Consider the following 23,573-nt stretch of genomic DNA (forward strand, 5'->3'; position numbering starts at 1 on the left):
TTTTTGGCGCCAAATACACAAACCAAAATGCAAAACCCCTGCGAAAATTTGCACTCAGCGTGAATCCAGTAGGATTCCACAGTAATTTATATAGAACTAATTCTTGGTATAGCTTGTGCTTATGGGATAAATTCGAAGCTCCTGCTGCGTTTACGCTGGCCGCTGCGTGTACCCCCTTGGCGTGATCTGCGTCATTTCCTCATTTCCGCCAGTACTGCCACCGTATTTCACGCTTCATTGTTGCCTTAATTGACACATTTTGAGGGCATCTTTACTCCTCAGGCATTTAAATGATTGAAACCCAAATTTAAGCTCTCCCTCCGTACCTCTGTCCCCTCTTTGGGACAGAGAGGTAGGGAGGGAGAGCAAGAGGGGACAGAGAGTTAGGGAGGGAGAGCTGCAATACATTCAGAACAGTATCGCAAAGACGTACCTAGAAAATGGAAAAGGAGATTGACGAAAGTTGAGGGAAGTGTTGTGAATTGCAGTTGGCGGGAAGATGCACAGAGAATTGGCGGTCTCCAGGCAACCGGTTGCCAACCCATCGAAATTTGGGGAACAACGAAAATGCAGCTTATCATCACCAATTTTCCCGACTTTAGTGGACTGCTTTGGAGCTCCGAATTCAGAGGCCAATTTCGCGGAGGATGGCGTGGGAACAGTGCGAATTCAACCATGTGGTGAAATAGGGATACAAAACGGATGGCGTGGGAACGCCCTCTCATGTTGTAGCACAAGAAAACGTCTATCTCTTCTCTTTCGTCAAGACAACACAGTAGGTACCATGTCTCCTTACTCCATCTTAACGATTCGTGAAGTTGACAGCGGCAACGAAGTGATCAGTATTCGCGTTCCTCCCGACGGAAAGAGAGTGGGAAGCATCACAGAAGCACTCCAACAAGCGGGGCACGTTGGTGCGCTCCAGATCGATAAAATTAATCTGACAGCGGAGGATACTGTTTTCCCAGGCGAAAACCTTATCTTTGTCCCAAAAGGTACAAGTTTGTTTTCTTCTCTGTAATGTTTCTCTTCTTTGTATTGTTTCCCTATCGGACAAAGCCAAATACATCCATTTTACATTCTGCTTTGTGTGCCGTAGGCATGATCATGAAACTAAATAAGGTGAAAACTTCGCCAATAAAAGTTGAGTTGTCTAAAGTGACCAAGAAGAGAAAAATAGAACACTCAATTGCTCACTCGTGTGTGTGGAGAGAGAGAGAGAGAGAGAGAGAGAGAGAGAGAGAGAGAGTGTTATTAACGTCTGCAAAAGGCCGATGTGGCCTATGAGACCAAAATTGATACATCCATAGATAATGAGCTCTCATCAGCAATAGAAATAATGACTACTTAAGTCAACCCCTATCCATTGTACTCCTCACGTTTTGATGTGACATCCCTAATCTACTCTACTCCCTCCTGCTTCCTGGAACCTCACGTCTACATCCCTATCACTCTCTCTCTTCCTCATCTCCTCTCTTGTTCCTCTTGCTTCTCCCTCTTCCTTCCGGTCTACCCCTTCCTTCTCTTCCCCCCTTTTGTCTTCCGTGCCATTCATTTCCCCTTTCCCTTCCTGGTTCATTACATTGGTATCCGAGCCCTTTCTTGGGCCTGATCCAGATTGATTGATCGTTGCCTCAAGCTGGTGTCTCCCTATGCACGAGTCAGCATAGATAGCTACACAGGAAGAGAAATTATTTCAGTCATCAGTCTCCTTGGAACACTTCTTGTGCAACAATTAAATCCACTCCAGAAACAAAAGGCTCGGCATGCGTGAATAAGAATAAGGACTTCGACGGCTCCAGCCCGGTCAAACGCCTTGAAAGTCCTTGCCAAATCTACGAACATGCTCCTTGTTAATGCATTCAATGCTGGTGGCCTATCTATTGTAATTATTGCTATGCCATTTGGGTGCTTCTCCACTGACAAATGTGTGTAGCTGGGCTTGAATTTACATTGACGGCTTGGTGAGAAAGTCGCAGCCTTATGCCATAAAAAAGGAGAAAACGTTTCTTGGCAGTCTTCGACACAAAATCGACAATCTTAAGCCACGATTGCAATCTTCTACAACGGGCGATTGTCTCATGCCCGTACTGCTGCCCCGCTTCAACACGCCGTCAATTTGACCTCTGATTTCGTCACGCAACCTCCTTTCTGTCGTCGCACTCTCTGCTAGTCGCCTGGAGGACTCTAATGCTAGTCTTGGTAGTCTCCACTGGGATAAGGACCAAACTTTGTGGAGAAACGTCACCGTCTGGAAGATGGCATCAACTTGGAGGGGGGTCATGGCGAACTCTGCCTGTATAATCTGATGAGAGACTAAGGGTTTACTCCGAATCATCTTGGATCCCATGGTCACCTGTAATCTCTCAAATCTCTTCCATTCCATCGCTGAAATGTCACTCCTCCAGGAAGGTGCTGTGTACATGGCAATCGATAGCACTGGGACATTTGACTTCGCCAGAGGCACACCGGATCTCACGCCGAGTGACACGGCGTAAGAAGCGAGCTTTCCTCATGCACAGGATGGACGAGGTGATCAGTTCTTTTCGCGGAGATCCTACCACGGGATGGGGACTCCCATCAGAAGGGAAGTGACCCATTCCCATCACAGATCCCGCAGTTTGGCAGACATATGCTTGCTCCCTATATGATGTCCCAGGTCATGCACCATCTGATATGTCCTCTATGCCCAGGCCCACCACATGCCATTTGTTTACTCCGCAGAATGTACGAGCTGCCCTTCTCTGGCTTCATAACCGATGATCACCAGATCATGAGGGACTACACACTGAGCATTTTGCGCATGGGCAAGAGATCCTGACCCCGATATTAGCACAGCGGTTCAATCATACTGTATGCCATGGCTTCCCACCTACTTGGAGCACTACCACCATAGTCCCGATACACAAGACAAGCGATCCCATGCACACTGGGAACTACCGTACTCTTATGATTGGCCATACTTTGGCTAAGATATATGGGTCGGTACTAGAGAGGGAGATTGGTAGTCACACAGAGGGCCACAGAAAGCGGGCACTTGGGCAGGCAGGATTTCGGAAACAGCACTCCCTGGATCACATTTTCACTTTGAGGGCTATTATTGAGGAGTGAAGTCGAGGCATAAGAAAGTCCACACTTGCTTCATAGACTTTCCTAAGGCATTTGACACTGTTCCACGCTCTTGCCTGATCAGGAGATTACAGGAATTATAGCTCCCAGCCATCATGATTTGGGCGGTCATGAGTTTATGAGTCTGTCAGAGGGAGGATACGCGCCCTAGGAGGCTTATCAGACTGGATTGAGAGCACCATCAGAGTAAAGCAAGGCTGCCCCCTATCACCAACTCTCTTCGGGCTCTATATTGACAAGATCACTTCTTTTGTCTATCGATTAGGCGGAGAGGGTTTGCTCTTAGCTGACATGATGGTGCAGATATTGTTGTATGCCGATGACATAGTCCTCATATCATCCTCCGCAGAGGGGCTGCAGAAACATCTAGAGGCTCTGGAGATGTTCTGCAAGGAGAGAGACTTGACAGTTAACCTTGGGAAGACCAAGGTTATGATCTTCAACACCTCGCGAGCAGCAGCATCTCGTCACCATAGTTTCACATACCGGGGCGAGCCTGTGGAGATAGTGCAGTCCTACACATATTTGGGGATAGCATTCACTGGACTAGTTTCATGATGATCCATGCAGGTACGGCACGACTCACACGAGGACGGGGTGCTCTGGCCCGACTAGAGAGACGATGCTTCCACACACACACACACACACACAGAGAGTCTATTAACGTCCACGGGAGACCAAAGGTCTATTTAGTACATCAAATTAGGGAGGGCACAAGGCAATTCCCAAGGAGTGCTGAAGCAGCTCCATTTATTTAGAGTACCTAGACTATGTTCTAAGATCATATATATCATTGGCCATACATCATTTTAAGACTAAGAGTCTTTTGGTTTGGATTTAAACTCCTTGATAAGTGCTATTCCACCACGGTAAACTGCCCACTTTCCATCTTTCCTGGCAGCCTTAACCTTAGCTAATTCTGCTGCTTTATCTTTCAGTTGAGCTCTTGTGAGTTCATCGGCTATCCAGAGCTTAGTTCCTTTCAGCTTGTGAGACCGTCTGAGGACTTTAAGTCGTATGACCCTTGAATTAAATGTAATCACAGCATGCCCTTTCTGGTATCCAATATTGACCGACTGTCGGGTTTATCATCCTCATCTGCTGTCCAATCAACGTTAGGCAAAGCTGCCTAGACTTGTGCTAAAGTATCATCGAAGGAATCCTCTGCCTTGAACCATCCGTCTGGTAGCCTCCCAATCCTGATTTTTAAAGCATTGTCTCATCTGGCTGCATGTTCTTTGATCTCTTCCTGAATATCAGCTTTATTCACCTTTGCTTCAACCTCTACAGTGACCTCTTGCTTGGCTGTTTGTACTTCATTTTGAACCAAATCTTTAAAAGTAGAAATCAATTGAGGAGTAGGGGGAGAAGCCTTGCAAGACTTGACAGCCTCATCTATTACTGCTTGCTTACCTGGACCTTCAAGAGTCAAGGGGGTTTTGGAGGAAGAGGAAGGGAGGTAGGGCCAATTCTTGCTGGCCATTTCTATTGTTACCCCCAGGCTGAACCAACCCCCTAGTTGAGCTGGGGATTCCACTCAACTAGGGGTTCCTCTTTCAAAAAAGAATGGGAGAGGCTACGGAGAGGCTACGGGAGAGGAGCGGAGAGAAGCAGGAGAGGAGCGGTGAGGCTACGGAAGAGGAGCGGGAGAGGTAGTGGAGAGAAAAGAAAGTAAGTCATATTAATGTCTGCGGGAGGCCTCACGGGCCTATGGGACAATGCAAAATGTCAAATGACTAACAACATCTGGATAAATTAGAGAGTCGAGGAGCGCACATGTTTGATGTTCCTTTGTTCGAGCTGAGTTGAAGTGAGCTCCTCAAATATCCATACCCGTGTAGTCTTTTAAATATTGATATGTCTTCTCCGAGGTATTTCTGCATTCCATAGCTGTCCATCGGATTGATTTCCTGCTTATAAAACTGCATTTTTGCCCCCGGTTCTTGCCATAGCTTCTGTTGCATTCTCTGCATCACTAACTCCCTGATTTCCTATGCATCTTCGGGGATATCAGCAGCGGTTATACCCCATAATTCCATCCATTTCAGCCCCTCTTTGTGCCATCCAGCGATTCGCGTAGCTTCCATTGCTTTGTGTGGTATCCTATTGGCGTCCATCTTTCCAACTTTGTTGAGGTATGCCATGAATTGGCACAATGCCTCTCCTTCGAGAGGTATCATACCTATCTCAACCAACAAGATGGGGTACGGTGTTTGTGCCTTCACCCCTAACTCCCCTATGAGAAATCGTTGCCTTTGAGAGGTATCATACCTGTCTCAACCAACAAGATGGGGTACGGTGTTTGTGCCTTCACCCCTAACTCCCCTATGAGAAATCGTTTATGCAAAGTCTCTATTCGGTTCTAGTAGGCCCTAGAGAGCCCAAGTGCCCAGGCTGGACACCTTAAAGGACCACTGATTGTACGAGCATGGTATACAAAAACTTTCTCATTTCCCAATTCCATAAGTGTGCCTTTCTACACTTGTTTTGGAAGCTATATAAAGCTTTCAAACCTCCTAGGATTCTTCTTTGCACACATGCATTCCTCTTGTAAGTGTCTGCAAATTCCAGCCCAAATATTTGTATGTAGTGACACTGTCTAGAGGCTCCCCCTCAAAAGTGAAATCAACTTGTTTATGCCGAGTCCCAATCACCATCACTTTTGTCTTGGATATGTTGACTTGCATTCTGAGTGTTTGCAGAATTTTCCTAGTGTATCCAAATGTGTTTGCATCTCTTTCTTGCTTTTTGTGAAGAAGACTACATCATCTGCGTAAATAGGCAGTAAGAGGGCATAGCCTGCAATCTGGACACCTTCGCCGCTGTGTGTTCTCATCCACTCTTCCAATTCATCGATGAACTCACCGAAGAGAGTTGGTGAGAGGGGGCAGCCTTGCTTGACTCCTATGTCACTGCTTATGATGACTTTTCCTTCAGAGGATGAGCCATCTACAAGTGGTTGCACTAATTCAGCTAATACTCTCTCATATAACCTGTATGTGGCTTCTCTGATCTCCTAAGGGACTCCGAGCTTTTCTAGTCTTTCCCATAGATTTTTGCGTGGAACTGTGTCAAATGCTTTCTTAAAGTCTACAAAGCAACAATAGACTACTTCTTTCTTATTCTTGACCCCCTCCGTTGCAGCCCGTATGGCAACCAAGTGGTCTATTGTTGAATGTTTAGGACGAAAACCTGCCTGGGATGGTGGCCTGGCTCCTTGCCCTTCTGCCCATTTGCTGAGTTTTTGCTCAATTATTGTGCGATATAACTTGGCCATCAGGCTACTCACCATGATGGTGCGGTAGTTTTTGGCCACCTTGCTGTCCCCGCTCTTATGGATTGGTACGATCCTGCTAAACTGCCATTCCTTGGGAAAGCCTTCTTCTAAGGCTCGATTCATGAGTGTAGTGAGCATTTTCTGTCTTCTCACGCCCTCATTTCAGCATTTCAGCCACTAGCCCTTGCGTGTCTGGAGACTTTCCATTTGCGAGCTTTTTAGACCCTTTCCCACATCTTCCTCTGTTATGACAGCATTTACAGCTTTGATGGGAAAGTTATAATTGACCCTCTCTTCTCCCTCTCTCTCATGAGGCCTTTGACGAAATCTATCATGTCTTCCCATGATGCTTTCCTCTCTTGGGGTATGCTGCCATGTTGCTTTTGGAAAAACTTTCTGGGATTTTGCTTAAGCTCATCAAAGCTCTCAATTTGTTTGCTCTTGAGAAACTCTCTTTTTTTGTTTCTTACCAACTTTTTGTAGGCTCTAGCTTCGTCCTCCTTCTCGGTTGTGTCTACTGTTGTCCATGCTTTTTTTGCTACTCTGCATTCCTGATCATACCAGTGGTTGCAGGGCATGCCTTTTCTCCTTCCCTTGCTTTTTGTAAAGCATTCATGAGCTGTTTTCTGCAGTAAGTCTGTCATGCATTCACTCATTTCTTGGCATGTGGAAGGCGTCTGACAAGGTGCTATTTCTTCTTCTAGTTTCTGTTCGTATATGTGTGCCTTTTTATAATCCTGGGTTGCGCAGGAATTTCCTGTTTTTTGACTATATGCTTTGTCCCTACGATGCCCATAGATATTGCTCTGTGATCGGAATCAATAGACTCCTCTTCGATCTTGAAGTGCTTAAGTATGTGTCTTTCATGCGGGTTCATGATGACATAATCAACTACGCTTGAGCCTTAAGGAGTTTTGCATGTGTATTGTGACAACAAAAAATGATATTTTGTTTTGAAACGTGTGGGAGGATTTGTGGGGCCCGCAAGGTGACAAACGCTAGCCATGGAGACAAAGAACCAAGAAGCGTGATGGAGAAGTTGGTGGCGGGAGACGACTCTTTGCGGCTACTCTCGTTGCGGCTTGTCAATCTTTGATGTCAACTACTTTATTTCATGTAATCATTAATGTGGGTTTGACACTAATTAGAATAATTAGTGAAAATGATTGCAAAGGTGATCATGAGTGGAGTGCATCATTGTAAATACCACGGGTATGAATTATAAATACCTTGGTATAGGGATAGAATGGTTTGGGAGATATATTATTTGCTTTGTAATTGGGAAATAGAAATGAGTCATATATTTAGAGTGGGCTAAAAGCTACATGGACTCAATAATGTACTACAATAATAGGGAGTGCACATGGAGAGCATGTGGAGGGCATGTGGAAAAGTGTGGAGGAGTGTAGAATTCTTATGTGGAATGTGGAGGATGTTGACATGTGGAAAAGAGGAGGGTCCTCTTGGGCTCCATGTGAGAGGACTATTGACTTTTCTACCCAAAAGGATAAAGAAGCATCTTGTGATGGGACACTTGTCAAAATCCTCCTAAAAGGACAATTGATGGTGACCCATGCCCTTATGTCACAAAGGGGTGAAAGAATCTACTGCCAGCAAATGCAACAGGGTGAAGGAAGGTGAGAATTGCACTATAAAAGAAGCCCTCCCCTCTCTCTCAAGCATCTCATTTTCTCCTTGTAGCCTTGCCATTGCCTTGTATCTAGCTCCTGCTATGCCTCTTCTTTCCCTTGAGCCTTAGCCCCTTGACACGAGGGTGGATTCCATGGAAGGTCCTGGGGTCTCATGGTCAGATGGATGCTGGAGTTCAGAAGGGGACAGTACAGGATTACACAAGTGCTTGGTGGGTGCCTCAATGAGAGTTTGCTTTCAGAGCGAACATTCAAGCAGTACAACAGTCTGGTATGTATTTGATATTCTGCATTTGAGCCTTTATAGCATGCTGTGGAGAGACTCTGCTCTTCATTTGTCTCAGGTGATAAGAGATTGGAAGGAATTGGCCTTCTTCAAAGGCAGAAGGGGGAGTATTGGTGCTTCTTCAAATCTTGGACGCAGAGTGCTAGAAGGTGATGGACAAAGAGTTCTGAAGCCAGAAGAGTACCTGCTTGAGAACTCAGCGAGAGTTCATGGTCCAGGTTATCAACAGCCACACACCTGGAAGGTACCAAGCGCTCCATACTGTCCTTCACCTTCACAAAGGCATCTGACTCCTTGTCGATCCACGTCTCTATGTCAGACATCCTCACTTTGATTTTTGGATCAACATATCTGACCTCGGTAACACTCGGTGTGCTTGAGAACTCAGCGAGAGTTCATGGTCCAGGTTATCTGGAAATATTCATTGGTTGCAGACCTTGCCATAGGAAGGACGGGTTGAAACAGACCCTCAGAACATGGTGCCTGGAAGACTTCAGGTTGTTCACTCATTATGAGGGGGACAACTTGAAGATCGTGACGGCTGGATTGCTTGAGTTCGAAGGCAGGAATGTGACGGAAGATGGTGGTGCCAGGAGGTGCTACCAGAGATGGACCTGTGTACCAGGATGGTGTGCGGAAGACTTATAGTAATGCCCAGGAGCTCACACAGTGTGGTGTGGGTGTGGAATCACCAACTTCTTTACTTATGTGCATTCAATAGATGTGCAGACTCATCAATAGACAATGAACCGGCCAGATAGAGAAACCACCAAAATATATATTTCCGTCCAAAACTATGGACACAATACAAGAGAGATAGATCCAGAGTCCCACCAATGGTGTGGTCCTCTGATCTTACCACAAGGTCCTTCTCCTATCAGCTGGCTATCTCTAGACTCGAGCCCGCGTGCTCCACCTGGAGCTTCTGTAGACTTTCCGTCCTTTGACCTCAGCTCCTTGCTGCCCTAGAAGACAGCCAAGGTCTCAGCCTCACACTGAGCTAAGTCTGCAGCAACACTGGTACTCCTTCAGCTTCTGGATGTAGGCTCCAAGGGTTGTGCTCTGCTGGAAGCTGCACTGCTGGATATTGAAATGAGGCCTGAGCCTCTCCTTTTATAGGCCCTGAGGCCTGGCAAAAATACCGACTGGTCAGCCCGATTTTGGCCGACTCAGTCTGGCTGAAAACCGACCTGGTTGGCTGTCCCTACCAGCCCAACCAGGGCCCTATATAAGGGACTTCACTTGGCCCTTTTCAGCCTTTGTTCCATGCAGGGACCCAGCCCTCTTGACTAGCCTAACCAAAGCCTGGTTGGCTGGCTCAACCAGGCCCAACCAGCTCTACTGTTGGCCGACCTGTTTGCTGATCTGTCCCGCCATATTCCTGCGCCATCTTTAGGGTATGCTGCAGGCCATATGCCTACCCACACACCTTGCCAGATAGCTTGCCATGTAGACGCATGTACTCTGCCATCTCGTGCTGCTCCAGATATGTCTCTTCCAGGCCAGATCTATGCCATGTATGCATCGCCATCTGCCATGGTCTCGACGCCATGTGTTGCAGCCACTTTGATGCGTCCAGGTACTTTCCTTTTTCTCTCTTGGGCACATCTTGCCCTAGGTCTCCCTCCCCCACACTCTCCTCATTTGGGGGCTTACAGATGGGGAGGTGACCTTTCCAACATTCTCTACCCTTTAGGGTGACCTCATTCCAATATGTATTGTGGAAGCAACCCCTTCAGTAAGAGAAATCGTTGCCTTTTCCTATTGCTCAAGTCGCTCATGGACTGTTTTGGTACCCGGTCGTAAAACGGCCATAACTTTTTGCTCCGTACTCCGTTTTGGTCGAAACCTGTATCAAAATCTTCGTCTCTTTGAGCTCTATCCATTTATGTCTTTACTTCCATGTTCTAATTTGCTGAGAAAATGTTACAGTGTTTAGAACAGGGTAGACTTGGATCTGGGACAGTTTTGGAGTCTGTTACTAAAATGGTCCTAACTTCTCATCTCTTGTTCGATTTTTCATGAACTATATGTCAACATTCTTGTCTTCTTAAACCCTAAAAACATGCGTTCTTTGTTTTGGGTTTTGAGGGTCAAAGGAAGAGCTATTTCCATGCTATCATAGCTGTATTTTTATTTCCAAAATTGTGGGTTCTCTTGTGTTGAGCTTTATCAAGATGATGCGACCCAACAACCCCATACGTCAGAATGTGCCCTACCAATTCAGCCCCTTCACTTCCATCCATGTAGTTCTTAGTATGAAAATTTTCTTCCAACAGAGGCTTGCTCTTACGCTTGGTGGCAAACGCTTGGCAGAAATCAATGCTTCCCCTCAACCTTTTCTCTTTCCCATGTTGAACTATGATCTCACCTTTGATGTTTATATCTTTATCTTGCTTTGATTCGTCTATTTTCCTTTCCCTCTTGTTCTTTTGACGCTAAGAAGTGACTAGAATTAAGCTCCAAAATTCTATGTCACATCTTTTGGTGGAGACGCCGGGTAGGTTTTGCCTAGGATTTTCCTATCATAACATCACGATCTCAGCTTGTTTACAAGCAAGGACTTTCTTCTTGGTGCTCATTTTTTGTGCAAGATGTATAGCATTCCAGTGTTCCGTGGATCAGAAGGAGAAGACCCTAGGAGTTTCCTTCGGGAATTCAATCGAGCATGCCGCTTGACTGGTTGGTCTATGAAGGAACGTGCTGAGATACCTCCAGATTTCTTGGAGGGTGTGGCCTTAACTTGGTACGAGGCCTTGCCAAAAGATACCAAGGATGATTGGGAAAGCTTGGTCGAGGCAATGAAGGAGAGATTTGGGACATTGGAGTCTTCAAATTCCTTGTTATTGCAGCTGGAGAAGATTTCCCAAAAGAAAGGAGAGTCAGTTTCGACCTTCGCTATGAGATATGAGGATTTATTCATCGAGACCAACAAGCTGCTTTGCATGTGGTTGAGTCTTCTTCATCTTCTATGGGAGATTCGAAAGGTTCATTGGCAATGGAACATCTCAAGATGAGCAAATTTGTTTATGGTTTGGATTCTACCTTGCGTGGAAAGGTTCTAAGCAAAAATCCCAGTAATTTCAAAGAGGCTCTTCGCATTGCTTTGAAGAATGAGGCGGCCCATCAAATTCAGTCTGCATTTCAGCCATCTACAAGTGTCATGACTCCGGCACATCGGATAGAGGTAGCCTCAACATCCCAGGTGCTCCCTCACTGGATCATAATATTTGCACAATTGATGGCAGAATTTGCTGATTTGAAGTTGCACTTAGTAAATGCAAGCCACCTAGGGCTCCACGAACTGAGGATAAGCCTAGGGATAAAAGCAATGTTACTTGTTATGAATGTCAAGAGAAGGGACACTACCGTGCCGAATGTCCAAAATTGAAAAAAAGAGAAGACAAGAGTGTAGTACTCTTAGAAAGAACATGTTCAGAGGAGGAAGAAACTTTGATGCCATTGATGACAAGAAGTCGTAAAACTAGGAGTGACGAGGAAGAGAAAGAACGGAAACATAAGAAGCAAAAGTCATCCCGAAGAAAGATTGGACAATCTGATTTTCCTCTTGGACAAGGGACTCTTAGTTATGATCTATTGACAGACCTTAGAGAGAAGACTGCACAAATCACATTCGGGCAGCTTTTGGCACTCTCTCTAAAACTTAAGAAGGAATGGAGTAAATTGGCCAGCACTAGGGAGTCTAAGAAAAAGAAGAAAAAGGATAATGAGACACCTATGGCTCAAAAGGTAGACATAGATGTGGGAGATGATGTACCTGTTGTTGATGTTATCATAGATGACTAAACTATTTCTAATGCATACATTGATGGGGGTGCATCAATAAATGTCATGAGTAAAAAGACAATGAAAGATGCTGATTTGAAGTTATCTTCTCTTAACTCTCCTTATCGCATTAAGTTGGCTAATAATACTAGAGTGAAAACTCTAGGAGTTCTGAAGAATTTGGCAGTGGATGTGTGTGGAATTGCTGTACCTACAACATTTCAGGTTATTCCTACAAAACCAGATGCTGGGGCTTACCCATTGATCTTGGTAAGGCCTTGGCTCCGTCAAGTGAAGGCAATACAGAAGTGGGAGACAGGTGATCTTATTCTCCAAGGAGGGAATAGGAAGGTCCGCTACAACATCAAGAGTCGCCACAAGAAGGTGGTAAAGGAGGAAAGTCAAACTTCCGAGAGCTCAGAGTCCGAGTCATCCGATCACGAGACAAGTGGCACCTCCGAGGAGTCCATCTCAGAAGGAGAGGTGGAAGGAGTGGTGTTTGGTCTTTGCCTTGGTGTTGATTGGGGGGACAATCAAGGAAATGGAGCTTCAGAAGGAGAATCATCTTCAACCATCTATGAGGAAGTGTGGATCGCACTAGTCTTCGCCAACAAAATGAGATTCTTCTTGATGAGACTATAACAGGTACTGAAAGAGATGAATACCTAGAGATGCTTGATGGGTTTCCTAATCTGTTTGCAAATAGTTACTCACAGGTGCGCCGAATTACCTTAGTGGAGCACAAAATTGACTTGAAACCTCAAAGCAAGCCAGTGGTGCAACGGCTTAGACGGCTGGGAGTGGTACAAGCAGAAGTGCTCAGGAAGGAGGTAACTAACTTGCTTCAAGCTGGGTTTATTTTTCCAGTTGAGAATTCAGAGTGGGTTTCTCCAGTGGTGGTTATTTCCAAGAAAGGAAAGAAATGGTGTGTTTGTGTAGACTTTCGCTATCTGAATGCATGCACAAAGAGGGATTATTTTCCTCTACCATTTCAGGATGAGATATTGGATCAAGTTGCAAGCCATGAAATATATTTAGTATGTGATGGGTACTCCGGATACTTCTGAATTTGGATTTGTGAGAAAGATCAAAGGAAGACTTCATTTATTACACCATGGGGGGTGTATGCATATAGGGTGATGCCATTTGGTTTAACTAATGCACCAGCAACTTTCCAACGTTTCATGAGCCAACTTGGGAAAGTTCATAAGAGTGTTTTTGGATGATTTTTGCATTTATTCAAGCCGTGCCTAAGACAATTGGATTTCCCTTTCTTGAATCTTGGTGTGTAGATTCTTGTTTGGTTTCTATTTGAGGTTTTGATCTCGGTGTGATTGTGAGTTGACGTTTCTTCGGTTACCGTTTGGACATATGAAGGTTCTTATTGATTAGAACAGGATGAGTCTTGTTGGATACCTTCTTTGAATCATGTCCAAAGGCGGGGTCATTCTGATTCTCACTCTTTTAGCCCGAGGTCATGGATAGTCAAGATTCAAGAGTTGTTAGGGATGCTACCTGCTTGTTTTCTTCTTTGACCTATTGGTGGGGTATTGTAACACAAGGGGATGATATAATCACATTAAGAAAAGGATTGAGAACAGATTTGCCACCCTGACTCAATCTGGGATGGTCTGAGTAAAGAGAGATTGGCCACCTTGATTCACTCATATTGTCCACCGAGTTTTTTATTTGCAGTATACTTTGGTGGTATGGGACACTAAGGTATGTTACATTTAAGATTCTCTGATGTGGTGGTATAATCCAGCGTGAAATAATGCACAAGGACCTCTAGGGTGAAGTACAAGTAGGCTGAATTGAATTGGGGGCAACCTGATTAGATTTTTTATGAGGGTTGACTAGATTCTTTACCCTGAGAGAAGCCATGTATTTTTTGGGTTCAACCCTGGAGCTCCATAGTCTAGACTCAATCTCAGGGAAGGTTACCACATCTCTTTTGATGATGGTCTGTCAATGCCTTGTTTGGACTTGATGTTCCTAGATAAGAGATCCTAAGAATTGGATGATCCTGTGATAGGAGCGGTTTATTGTGCACAAGTTTATATAGGATATCCGATAGTTGATCTTATTTTTAGAGATTTCGGATTGTATATTTTCGTAGTCTTTGGATCACATAGAATGCTATTCCTATGATGGTTGACTATATACATGTCTAGAACAGTACCATTGACTGGATATAGCCAACTGAATTTTTATTGATTATCTTCATGTAGGGGCATTTCGAGGATAGATCAAGGGGAACATATCTTTGGTTAGGATTTTGCCCATTGATACTTCCATGAAGATTCTTCCATCATGAGTTATGAACGGACACCTAATTGTTCTGCAATGGAAAGTCTGTCATGTATTTCAACCCAAGAATTTGAATTACAAGGGTATTCCGTTGAGGGATTTTCAGAATACTAAGTAATTCAAGAATAAGGGTTGATAGAAATTGCAACCCAAAAATTGGCCTCGAGGGGTTCAATTGATGGGTTTGTTCGAACAATGATTCCTCGATCTCAACCTAAGATTTTGAGTTCAAGGATACTCAATAGATAAGGTTGATAGAATCATTTACCTTCAGGTACAGATTTTACTATGCTTGTGTACGGGATATGTCAACGGAACTAACTCTGTGGATTCAGGCGTTATTGGATTTCTCAAGGAGAATACTCAACAATATGTAACCTTGTTTAGATCGAGAGATTTACTTTCCTTGGGTTAGTTATCAAAGATTGTGGCTTTGGCCTTAGATTTTCTTTGATTTGAATCTCGTGGAAAGTATAGCACACTCAAACTGACAATCGGAGTATAGTTATTGGCATGGACTCATCTTCACAGAGAGTTTTTGGGCTTTCTGGTAAACTTAGGAGTGAGTTCTTAGAGGAAGGGGAGTATGTCATGTGCATGGTGTACCTAGGGTTGGATAGCAAGTGAACGTGGGTTACGGGATAGCTTAGGGCTGGATGGCTATTTTTAGCCGAGATTGCTATATATAGAGATTGATTCATATATAGTGCTCGCTTTATATGGAGGGAGCTATTCATAGCATTGTGCTATCTATAGCGGGTTTCCTTCTATATAGAGGGGGGTCCAGTGCTATTGTGTAGATCAGTTGAGCGCTCCTTAACTGATGGATGGGACTTGGACCCAGGCCGGGACTCTAGCCATCTACATGGCGGATCATAGGTGGTGTATCGAAGGTCCTCTGGACGGGCTCAGGTGGTATGGGACACCTGGATTAGATACGGGCCTGTGGATGAGTCGAGCTGTAGCCCACGTGCTCGAGGGTGGTCGGGAGGATCGAGGCACCTGCGCTATGATTATGGTTGTATTGAGGACGAGATTCTAGGTCACTGATAGGGTCAGATCCTGCAGGGTCGTGTCACACAAGGTGGGCCCCTCTTGGCTGGCCAACCAGCCACATGGACCGACCCCCTACCAGGGGGTGGACGGCTTATTTAGCACCTTTCCCTTGCCCTATATATAGGGCTATTCTCCTCCCCTTGTGGGCGCTCCATCCTCGAGCCCTGTGTCTCCTCTTCCTCCAGCCCTGCGCCTCCTCTTCCTGCAGCCCCTCTAGCCCATAGCTACGTCGCACTTCTCCTGTTTGCTGGAGCAGTACTTCTAGACCCACGCTTGGGCAGTTGTATTTAGGTGGTGCTCCTGATTGGGGGCTCGTTATCCAACAGTGTTGCAGGCCAGATCTTGTGTCGTTTTGCAACTCTTCTCATTCTTTGTGCATTGTGTTTGTTGTCTTCATTCCGCTGTGTACTTTGACAGTTTTGCAGCGGTAAGCAGATGCTTTCACTTCATATCTCGTATCTGCTTCTCCTATCCTCAGATTCTCTCGCTATTTTACATCTTAGGTCCGTGTCATCCGTTGGTTGTTGAAACTCTATCCAAGAGGCCTTTGGCACCACAGAAGCGCATATACACAACACCTGGCATTCTAGAAAGCATTGTGAGTTTTATGCGGTTTATGTTAATTGGCTGAACAAATCCTTCTGGGAAATCACCTATATCTGGTGGTGCGGGTCAGCTCCTTAGTGGCTTCCATTTCAAGTTCCCAACAATGCATTGAAGGTGAGAAACCTAGCCATTGTTCCTGCTACTAGGAAAGGAGCCGCTAGGCCACAATGGTCTGAGTGAGCAATTGGAGCCTAAGTAGTGAATCAAGGTTAAAACTTCAAAATGTGCATGTATAAAGGCCAACTCTTAGTTCTTTTGGCTCTTATACTGTGGTAAGGAACGAGAATGCTACTTCACACTATTCCGTGCAGTACAATGTTATCAAATTTGTGGATGGCTCATGGGAACTCTTTGGATTATTTGCTGCTGTAAGTATCTCTTGTGAGTGTTTATCATTTCTAAAAGCAGTTGAAGTTCTCACTCTAAATATCTTGTATTCTTTATTTTGCTATACAACAGGAACAGATTTGTCACACGTAGCTCATAATAACGTTTGGCAACGCATCAGAAACCTGAATCCTAATGAGTATGGGGCAGGAACATTCATTGCATTCCCTGAGTTCAAGGAACTTAGAGCATATCATGTTTCTCCACGCAGCGGACTCTACATCAAGGAGTCATACTCCACAACCTACGAAGACCTGCAGAGATGTTTGGAGGGTGGGAATAATCTCCTGCATGTGTGTGGGATTCCAGGGGTCGGGAAGTCAATGTTCATCTGGTATGTGATTATCAGGCTGACGCATAGTGAGAAGTACAAGGAGTGGGACATTGTTTTGGAGAGCAGAGATAATTTCTGGGTCTTTAGACCGAATGGGAAGCTGTTTATGTGTAAAGAGAACGATTCTTTGGTTTTGAACTTGATGCAGTCCTCTAAGTGCCATCATTTGATAGATCAGAAGTACACCGCACCGAGGCCTTTGGGGTATAGAAGTGTAATCTTTGCATCCCCAGACCAGGACAATACCAAGGGTGCAACAAAGGAAGGATTGAGGCATGACAAGATTTACATGGAAGGCTGGTCATACCGAGAATTTATGGAACTAGGTTTGCATGAAGGCAAAACAAAGGAGGAAGTTAATGAAGTGTGGAAACTATGTCAAGGGGTGCCCCGTGTGTTGTTTGAGATTCCCCTTGATAGGGCAAAGCAGTGGCTTCAAAATGCTATTGCAAGAACAGACTTTGAAGCAGCCGAAGCCATGATAGGAAAAGATAAGGATGCACCTAATGTGCATTTTTGCCTAATGAAATTTGTGGTGGTAAAAGGAACTCATTCAAGGTCCGCCTCAATTGAATTTGCATCTAAAGAGGTGGCGTATATGTTTGTAGAAATGATGGCGAGAAAAAGGAGTGAATTGGTCAGATTTCTAATAGCATCTAAGAGCTTGACAGACAGGGCTGCCATGCGAGGCTTTGTTTTTGAGCAATATGCAATCTCATGGCTTACTGAGCAGGAAAGGACACTGCATTTAAGACATCTTGCCCCTTATTTGACATGGGCACGTCCATTGAAGATCTTTAGGAAACTAAAGACATATACAAGTATAGAAGAGATGGTACAATCTCGCCACGAGGCTTCTCAATATTTATGGAGGCCTGAAAATCCAAGTAATGCAACTTTTGATTGTCTCTTGCCTCCTGATTGTATTGTTCAGTGATTGGTGAGGTGAGTGGAAAGGCTCGCAGTAATTGGAACTGTCGGAGCAGATTAGTGGCTACAGGGAATAGGAACCTTCATCATGACATGTCTCTATTGGATTCTTGGGTCCAACGGACTCTGAAAGAGATTTAGTGAGGATCCTTACTTATCTGCTCAATGCAGCAGCCAGCTATGGTCGAGGATCCATTTTATCTATAGTCCCATGTCTAATCATTGGATAATTTGCCTACACGTGCTTCGCATCTATTTTCTGAGGTATTTGTCCCATTTGTTCCTCGATTTTCTTGCATCGCATCTGCTAAGTGGGCTTCTGCTATACAGAACTTTCCCCAAATTTTTACGATTTTGCATATATCTCAGGCGTAAACAGATTTCTATTCTTTCTTGATCGCATGCCTTCTCAGAAGGAGACCCTTGCTTGCTCTGATACCTTTGTAATCCTCCATAACTTTGATTACCTGGGTTTTTGCCCTTTTTCAAGCTGCACCTGTGAAATGTCTGCATCACAGCCTTAGCACATATATTCGCTTAAATTCTTTGCGATGAAATTGAAGATTGTTGAACAAAAAATGCACCAACCAAGCACAGCACACCGCACAAAGGGCCCAGGACAACATGCTAGGTTGGACCCCCCTGAAAGGCTTTATTGCAATAGAGATGTTCAAGAGTACAAGCTTCCTGTGCTGGACTATACCCAAAACACACAGGCCCGCTAGTTGCTTAACACTTGGCCACATGGGCGTTTTCTAGAGCCTCCGATGCACAAGGGCACACGGAACCATCCAGTTGCTTGCTAGGCTCCTCAGTTCTAGGGAAATTTAATCCCTCTTGTACTTGCACAATTATTTATTTCACCAAGACATGGCACCCATTAATTGTTAGTTGATTGTCCCATGTCTTTGCTTGTGAGATTGTGTTGACTCGTGGTTGTCACATGTCAACTTGTGAATGTCACACATCTTCAATTGTGATAGTCCCATGTCTAATCATTGGATAATTTGCCTACACGTGTTTTCTAAGGCTTTTGTCCCATATCTTCCTCGATTTTATTGCATCGCATATGCTATACAGAACTTGCCCCAAATTTTCACGATTTTGCATCTCTCTCAGGTATAAACGGATTTCTTTTCTTTCTTGATCGCAAGCCTTCTCAGCAGGAGATTTCCGTGCACTGATACCACTGTAATCCTCCATAACTTTGAATACCTGGTTTTTAGCCATTTTTCAACCTCCACCTGTGAAATCTCTGCATCACAGCCTTAGCACATACATTTGCTCAAATTCTTCGCAATGAAATTGAATATTGCTGAACGAAAAATGCACCGACCAAGCACAGCACATTGCACAAAGGGCCCAGGACAACATGCCAGGCTGGACCCCCCCGAAGGGCTTTATTGGAATAGAGATGTTCAAGAGTACAAGCTTCCTGTGTTGCACCATACCCAAAACACACAGGCCTGAGAGAGTACATGGATGGGGATGCACACCCCCCTTCAGAAATAGTAACTTGACACAGTCTAGATTCTAGGCTAGTTGCCTAACACTTGGCCTCTTCTAAAGCCTCCGATGCACAAGGTCACACGGAACCATCCAATTGCCTGCTAGGCTCCTTAGTTCTCGGAAAATTTAACCCCTCTCTTGTACTTGCACAATTAATTAATGCACCAAGACATGGCACCCATTAATTGTTAGACTTTGCATGCAATAAAATAAATTAAATCTTTGACTATTCCTAGTCACTTGTGGGCATGTTTCATTTTTAAATTGTCCATGTGCCAGGTAATAAAAATATAATCGTCACTGATGCACTTTTTAGGAAACCACAGCCTGATGCAGTTTCCAAGAAACCTAGTATTTCAGTAGTGAGTATTGCTTATAACAATGTGTTGGATGAAATGAAAGCGCAATATGCTAATGATGCTGATTTTTCCACCATTTATGATCAGCTTATTGATCATGCTCCACCTTATGCAGGACATAGGGGAATTACAACAACAATTACAGCAATGGAACTATACTTTTATTGGCCATCTTTGCGAAAAGATATGGAAGAATATGTGAGAACATGCATGGTTTGTCAAAAAGCAAAGTTTGACAAGCGGAAGCTACTAGGGTTGTTCTTCATTAATAGTCAAAGTGCTTTGGCAATTGCTAAAGAATCATGTGTTTCATGGTCACATTAAGCACATTGAGTACTATGTTAGTCTCTGCAAGGGAGATTAGCATGATCTATGTGCCTACACATGAGAACTAAAATTTTAACCAAGGCTTTGTCTCGTGAGAAGTTTGAAGGCATTGGAAAGCTTTTAAACTTACAATCTTTTGGTGATTGATGTCACTTCTCGTCTCTGTACTTGATCACCACATCGCTCCAAAGGGGGGAGTGGGAGGCAGACTATTAGGCTACAAGAGTGATGGGTGTTCATCTAGGAACCTAGACGAGGTACTTTTTACTCTAGTTAGTGGAGGATTTTTTCATGTGCGTAGTAGGCACACCATGTAACCATGGGTGTGCTTAGAGCACACAACCCTAAGTTGATATGTATCTTGTTGATAAGTATCTTGTACTTTTAGTGGTGTGACACTTCAGTCACTTTAGTCAATCATTATCTTTTGCACGCTCCTTGCACCCTTCCTCCCAACAATAGTTTCGCATTTGTCATGGTATGCTAGCAACTGAGCATGCATCATGTGCCAACCTCTCATATCAGCCTATATAGGCCATGGCATAATGTACCCGATGCAATGATAATATCCCCATCACTAACATCATAACTTGTGCATCCACCATCAACAAATATCACAACTAAGCATGCCTTGCAATCAAGCATAAATAGAACATTCAAGGGTGTGATTGCCAACCATTTATTGCAAGTAGCACAACCTTACTAACTCCTTGCACATGTGATAATGCCTCCTTGAGAAGAAAACCCAATGTTGGGATATTACAGATTTGTTGGGCACTAGTATCAAAGTGCCAAACATGTGCATCTATATTGAACGGCAAGCATCATCTAAAGAAGGATTATAGCTATACTACACAATGAATGCCCAATCATCATATGTGCAATTAGCTAACTCCTTGTTCTCTCTACTCAATGTTGCATCAATCACTGCCATGCATTCCTCTTTTGTGCTTTGCATTCTTGACCCAGCAAGTATCATGTATGCGCCTAGCAAAAAGTAGCCACATTTTGTGTGAAAAAAGATGAGTGTCCAAAAATTGACAAAAATCCACTCGAAGGGATTTTTGGCAAAGTCCCAGTTCCCAAGCAAATTTTTGTTCTCTCTGTTAGAATTAATAATGTATTAATTATGAGGCAGTGACCAATTTGTAGTTAGAAATAAGGGTAGGGGCACTTTTAACCTCGCAAAAGGTTTTTTCCCCCTAACCCCAATCAATGGGTTGAGTTAGTGTGTGTGTGGCCTAACCCTAGTTAGGGCAGCACACTAGGGTTTTTGTCATGTTGACAACCCTCTTGCACTTTCATTCTTCGTCTTGCACAAAACGATTCAGCTTGCTTCCTGCATATTTCTTCTTGCTTCCATTTCTTCCCCAGCCCCATGCATCAATTCTATCGCGACGAAATCAATGTCGTGGAAACTTTCTTCTAGTTTGTTGTTTTTTGAACCTATCAACACCAGGAGTATTCTAGGAGATGGATGACTTCACCTGGAGCACACTTTGACCTAGGCACCTGATTTTGGAGGCGCTACAAGCAAGGCCGCACACCTTTCAGGCAGTTTTTTGTTATTTTTCAATGTTCGCAAAACATAATTCAGTTTGCCCATCTTATTTTGGCAACATGTGTTCATCTGGAGCACAAAAAAGGCTAGGAGGCTCTTTTTCAAGATATTTGATCACCCATTTGCGTGGATATACACATGGTAAGATCTCAGTTTTGTTACAACTTGCATTTGGAGTCCTTTCCATTCTCCTTTCTTGGCATTTGCTGGCCCTTGTGGCACTGGGGATCTTCTTTTCAGGTACATTTAGATTTCAATTGTGTTATTGTTGGAATCCATGGTCAGAGAGAGGGAGAGAGAAGCAATCACATGGAGACAACTGAGTGAGACATAATGCTAGTGTGACAGATTGATGATAACCTCGTGAATCCAGCAAGTACAATGATGATGTCAGTGGAGATGACCTCATAGATGATGTCATACACACAAAGGAATCAAATCTAGGTGTGCCCGTCTACCAAGGTAGATTCCCTAGAGACACTTCACACCCATACAAGTGAGGGACACTCTCGCTCTAGGACCATTAGGACCATACACACTAGGACTTGACAAAGATAAATCTAGACTGTGCATCCCATGCAATCTCAGAGGCTAAAGTTGGAGCATGGTTCAGAGGTCGAACCAAGCACTCTCATGGCTTATGTGTCAACATGATCAGAGGCTCATGTCTGAGCATGGATGCATGACCATCTCATAGGTCTAGGGAGTATACCAACATCCTGGAACTCGGTCGACCAGGCCTGATATAGGAATAGTACAAGACAATCCCCCTCTTTCCTAAGTGGGTACATCAGAAAATGGAGCCTTTTATGAAATAAGGCACACAAAACGACACAAACAATTATTACATCATTTTACGGGGACTGTCCCAAGGCATAATACCTAACACACACGACTCTAGAAGGCCCAATCCTCATCTATCTCTTCGGAAAGAGAGAGTCCAGAAACTGTTATCGAAAATGCCTTCTCTTCTAGTATAGCCGAGGGTCCAACATCATCCTCGTTGTTGTTACCCTGCTCCGCAACCAGATTAGCATGCTCCTTGGTTTGCTCCTTTGCCATCTTCTTGAAGGTTCTCCGTGTGTCAAAGCTTCTGAAAGTAGTTACACTTCTGTGGCTTTCCTTTCTTCCTTAATGGATGCTTTGAGAAGAAGGCCCTCTCAAGCTTTAACGAAATTCTAGCTTTTTCTGCAAGGCGGCGGTCCTCATCAATCAAGATGGCTACCACATCTTTTTTTGGGCGGAAAAAAGTCGTGTGTATTTATTGATTTATATCATGTCATACATTAAAAAAAGATAAAACCAGAACTGACTATTGTGGCTAACATAGCCCTTCCGAGTGTTCGAGCGAAGGAAAAAAAAAGCTTCCAACTATGCAAAAATATGGCAAAAATGGATCGGAAGAAAACAGAGTTTCACTTAGAAATATGAAAAGTATTATAGCAATTCCTATTTTATACACGAATCTTTATGTAAATCTTTGGGAATAGTGAGAACATAATGGGATGGCTTTTGAAGAAACCCACATGTAGAGTAGAGTTCTCTATGAAAATTTCCTTATGATCCTTCTTACAACTTTTTACTTAATATGGGGTGACATTGAAAAACCTCTCTCAACCTATCTTCGTGAAAGGGTTTCTCCAAATAAAACTCATTGAATCAAGCCATCAAGGTAATTTCGCAAGAGAAACCCCTTTGAACAAGGTCTTCCAAGGTAGCTTCGTTGGCGAAACTATCTTAGACAACACTTTTAAAAGTGAGATAACTTTTACATCCAATGTTCAAATATAGTCATTTAGCCACTCAATTTGATCGGAAAATTCCATTTGAGTACATCTATAGGGTTATATTTTTGAAAACCTTGCATATATAGTATTAAATGTTACATGTATTTTATGAGAGTGATATATAAGCCCAAGTTAATAACTATTTATAGTAATTTAAACTTCTTTAGAAACATGTCCATAAATATCTTGTTATTAATACTATTAAAACACTAGGAAGATATTGCCATATGATATAAATGTGTTCAATAAGTAATGTATACTATTATTAGATTGAGAGTGA

General features: G+C 43.8%; 1 protein-coding gene across 1 annotated transcript; it reads left to right on the forward strand.

Annotated features, from left to right (window-relative positions):
• Nucleotides 1-299: 299 nt before the first annotated feature.
• On the forward strand, nt 300-17,757 carry LOC147892061 (uncharacterized). Its single transcript, XM_087388565.1, has 3 exons — nt 300-728; nt 780-995; nt 16,559-17,757. The coding sequence occupies exons 1-3, from the start codon at nt 500-502 to the stop codon at nt 17,755-17,757; spliced, it is 1,644 nt and encodes a 547-aa protein (XP_087244691.1). The 5' UTR covers nt 300-499.
• The last annotated feature ends 5,816 nt before the right edge of the window (nt 17,758-23,573 follow it).

The sequence above is a fragment of the Dipteris shenzhenensis genome, chromosome 17, assembly GCF_047967505.1.
Source record: "Dipteris shenzhenensis isolate YYH24624 ecotype China chromosome 17, Dip_SZ_1.0, whole genome shotgun sequence".
In the NCBI taxonomy this organism is placed as follows: domain Eukaryota; kingdom Viridiplantae; phylum Streptophyta; class Polypodiopsida; order Gleicheniales; family Dipteridaceae; genus Dipteris; species Dipteris shenzhenensis.

Excerpts from the sequence above, each read along its gene's own strand:
- LOC147892061 (XM_087388565.1), top strand. The coding sequence starts at position 500 with ATGCACAGAGAATTGGCGGTCTCCAGGCAACCGGTTGCCAACCCATCG. Across the intron at positions 729-779 it reads TGGGAACGCCCTCTCATGTT|GTACCATGTCTCCTTACTCC; the intron begins GTAGCACAAGAA and ends ACAACACAGTAG. Across the intron at positions 996-16,558 it reads CCTTATCTTTGTCCCAAAAG|GAACAGATTTGTCACACGTA; the intron begins GTACAAGTTTGT and ends GCTATACAACAG.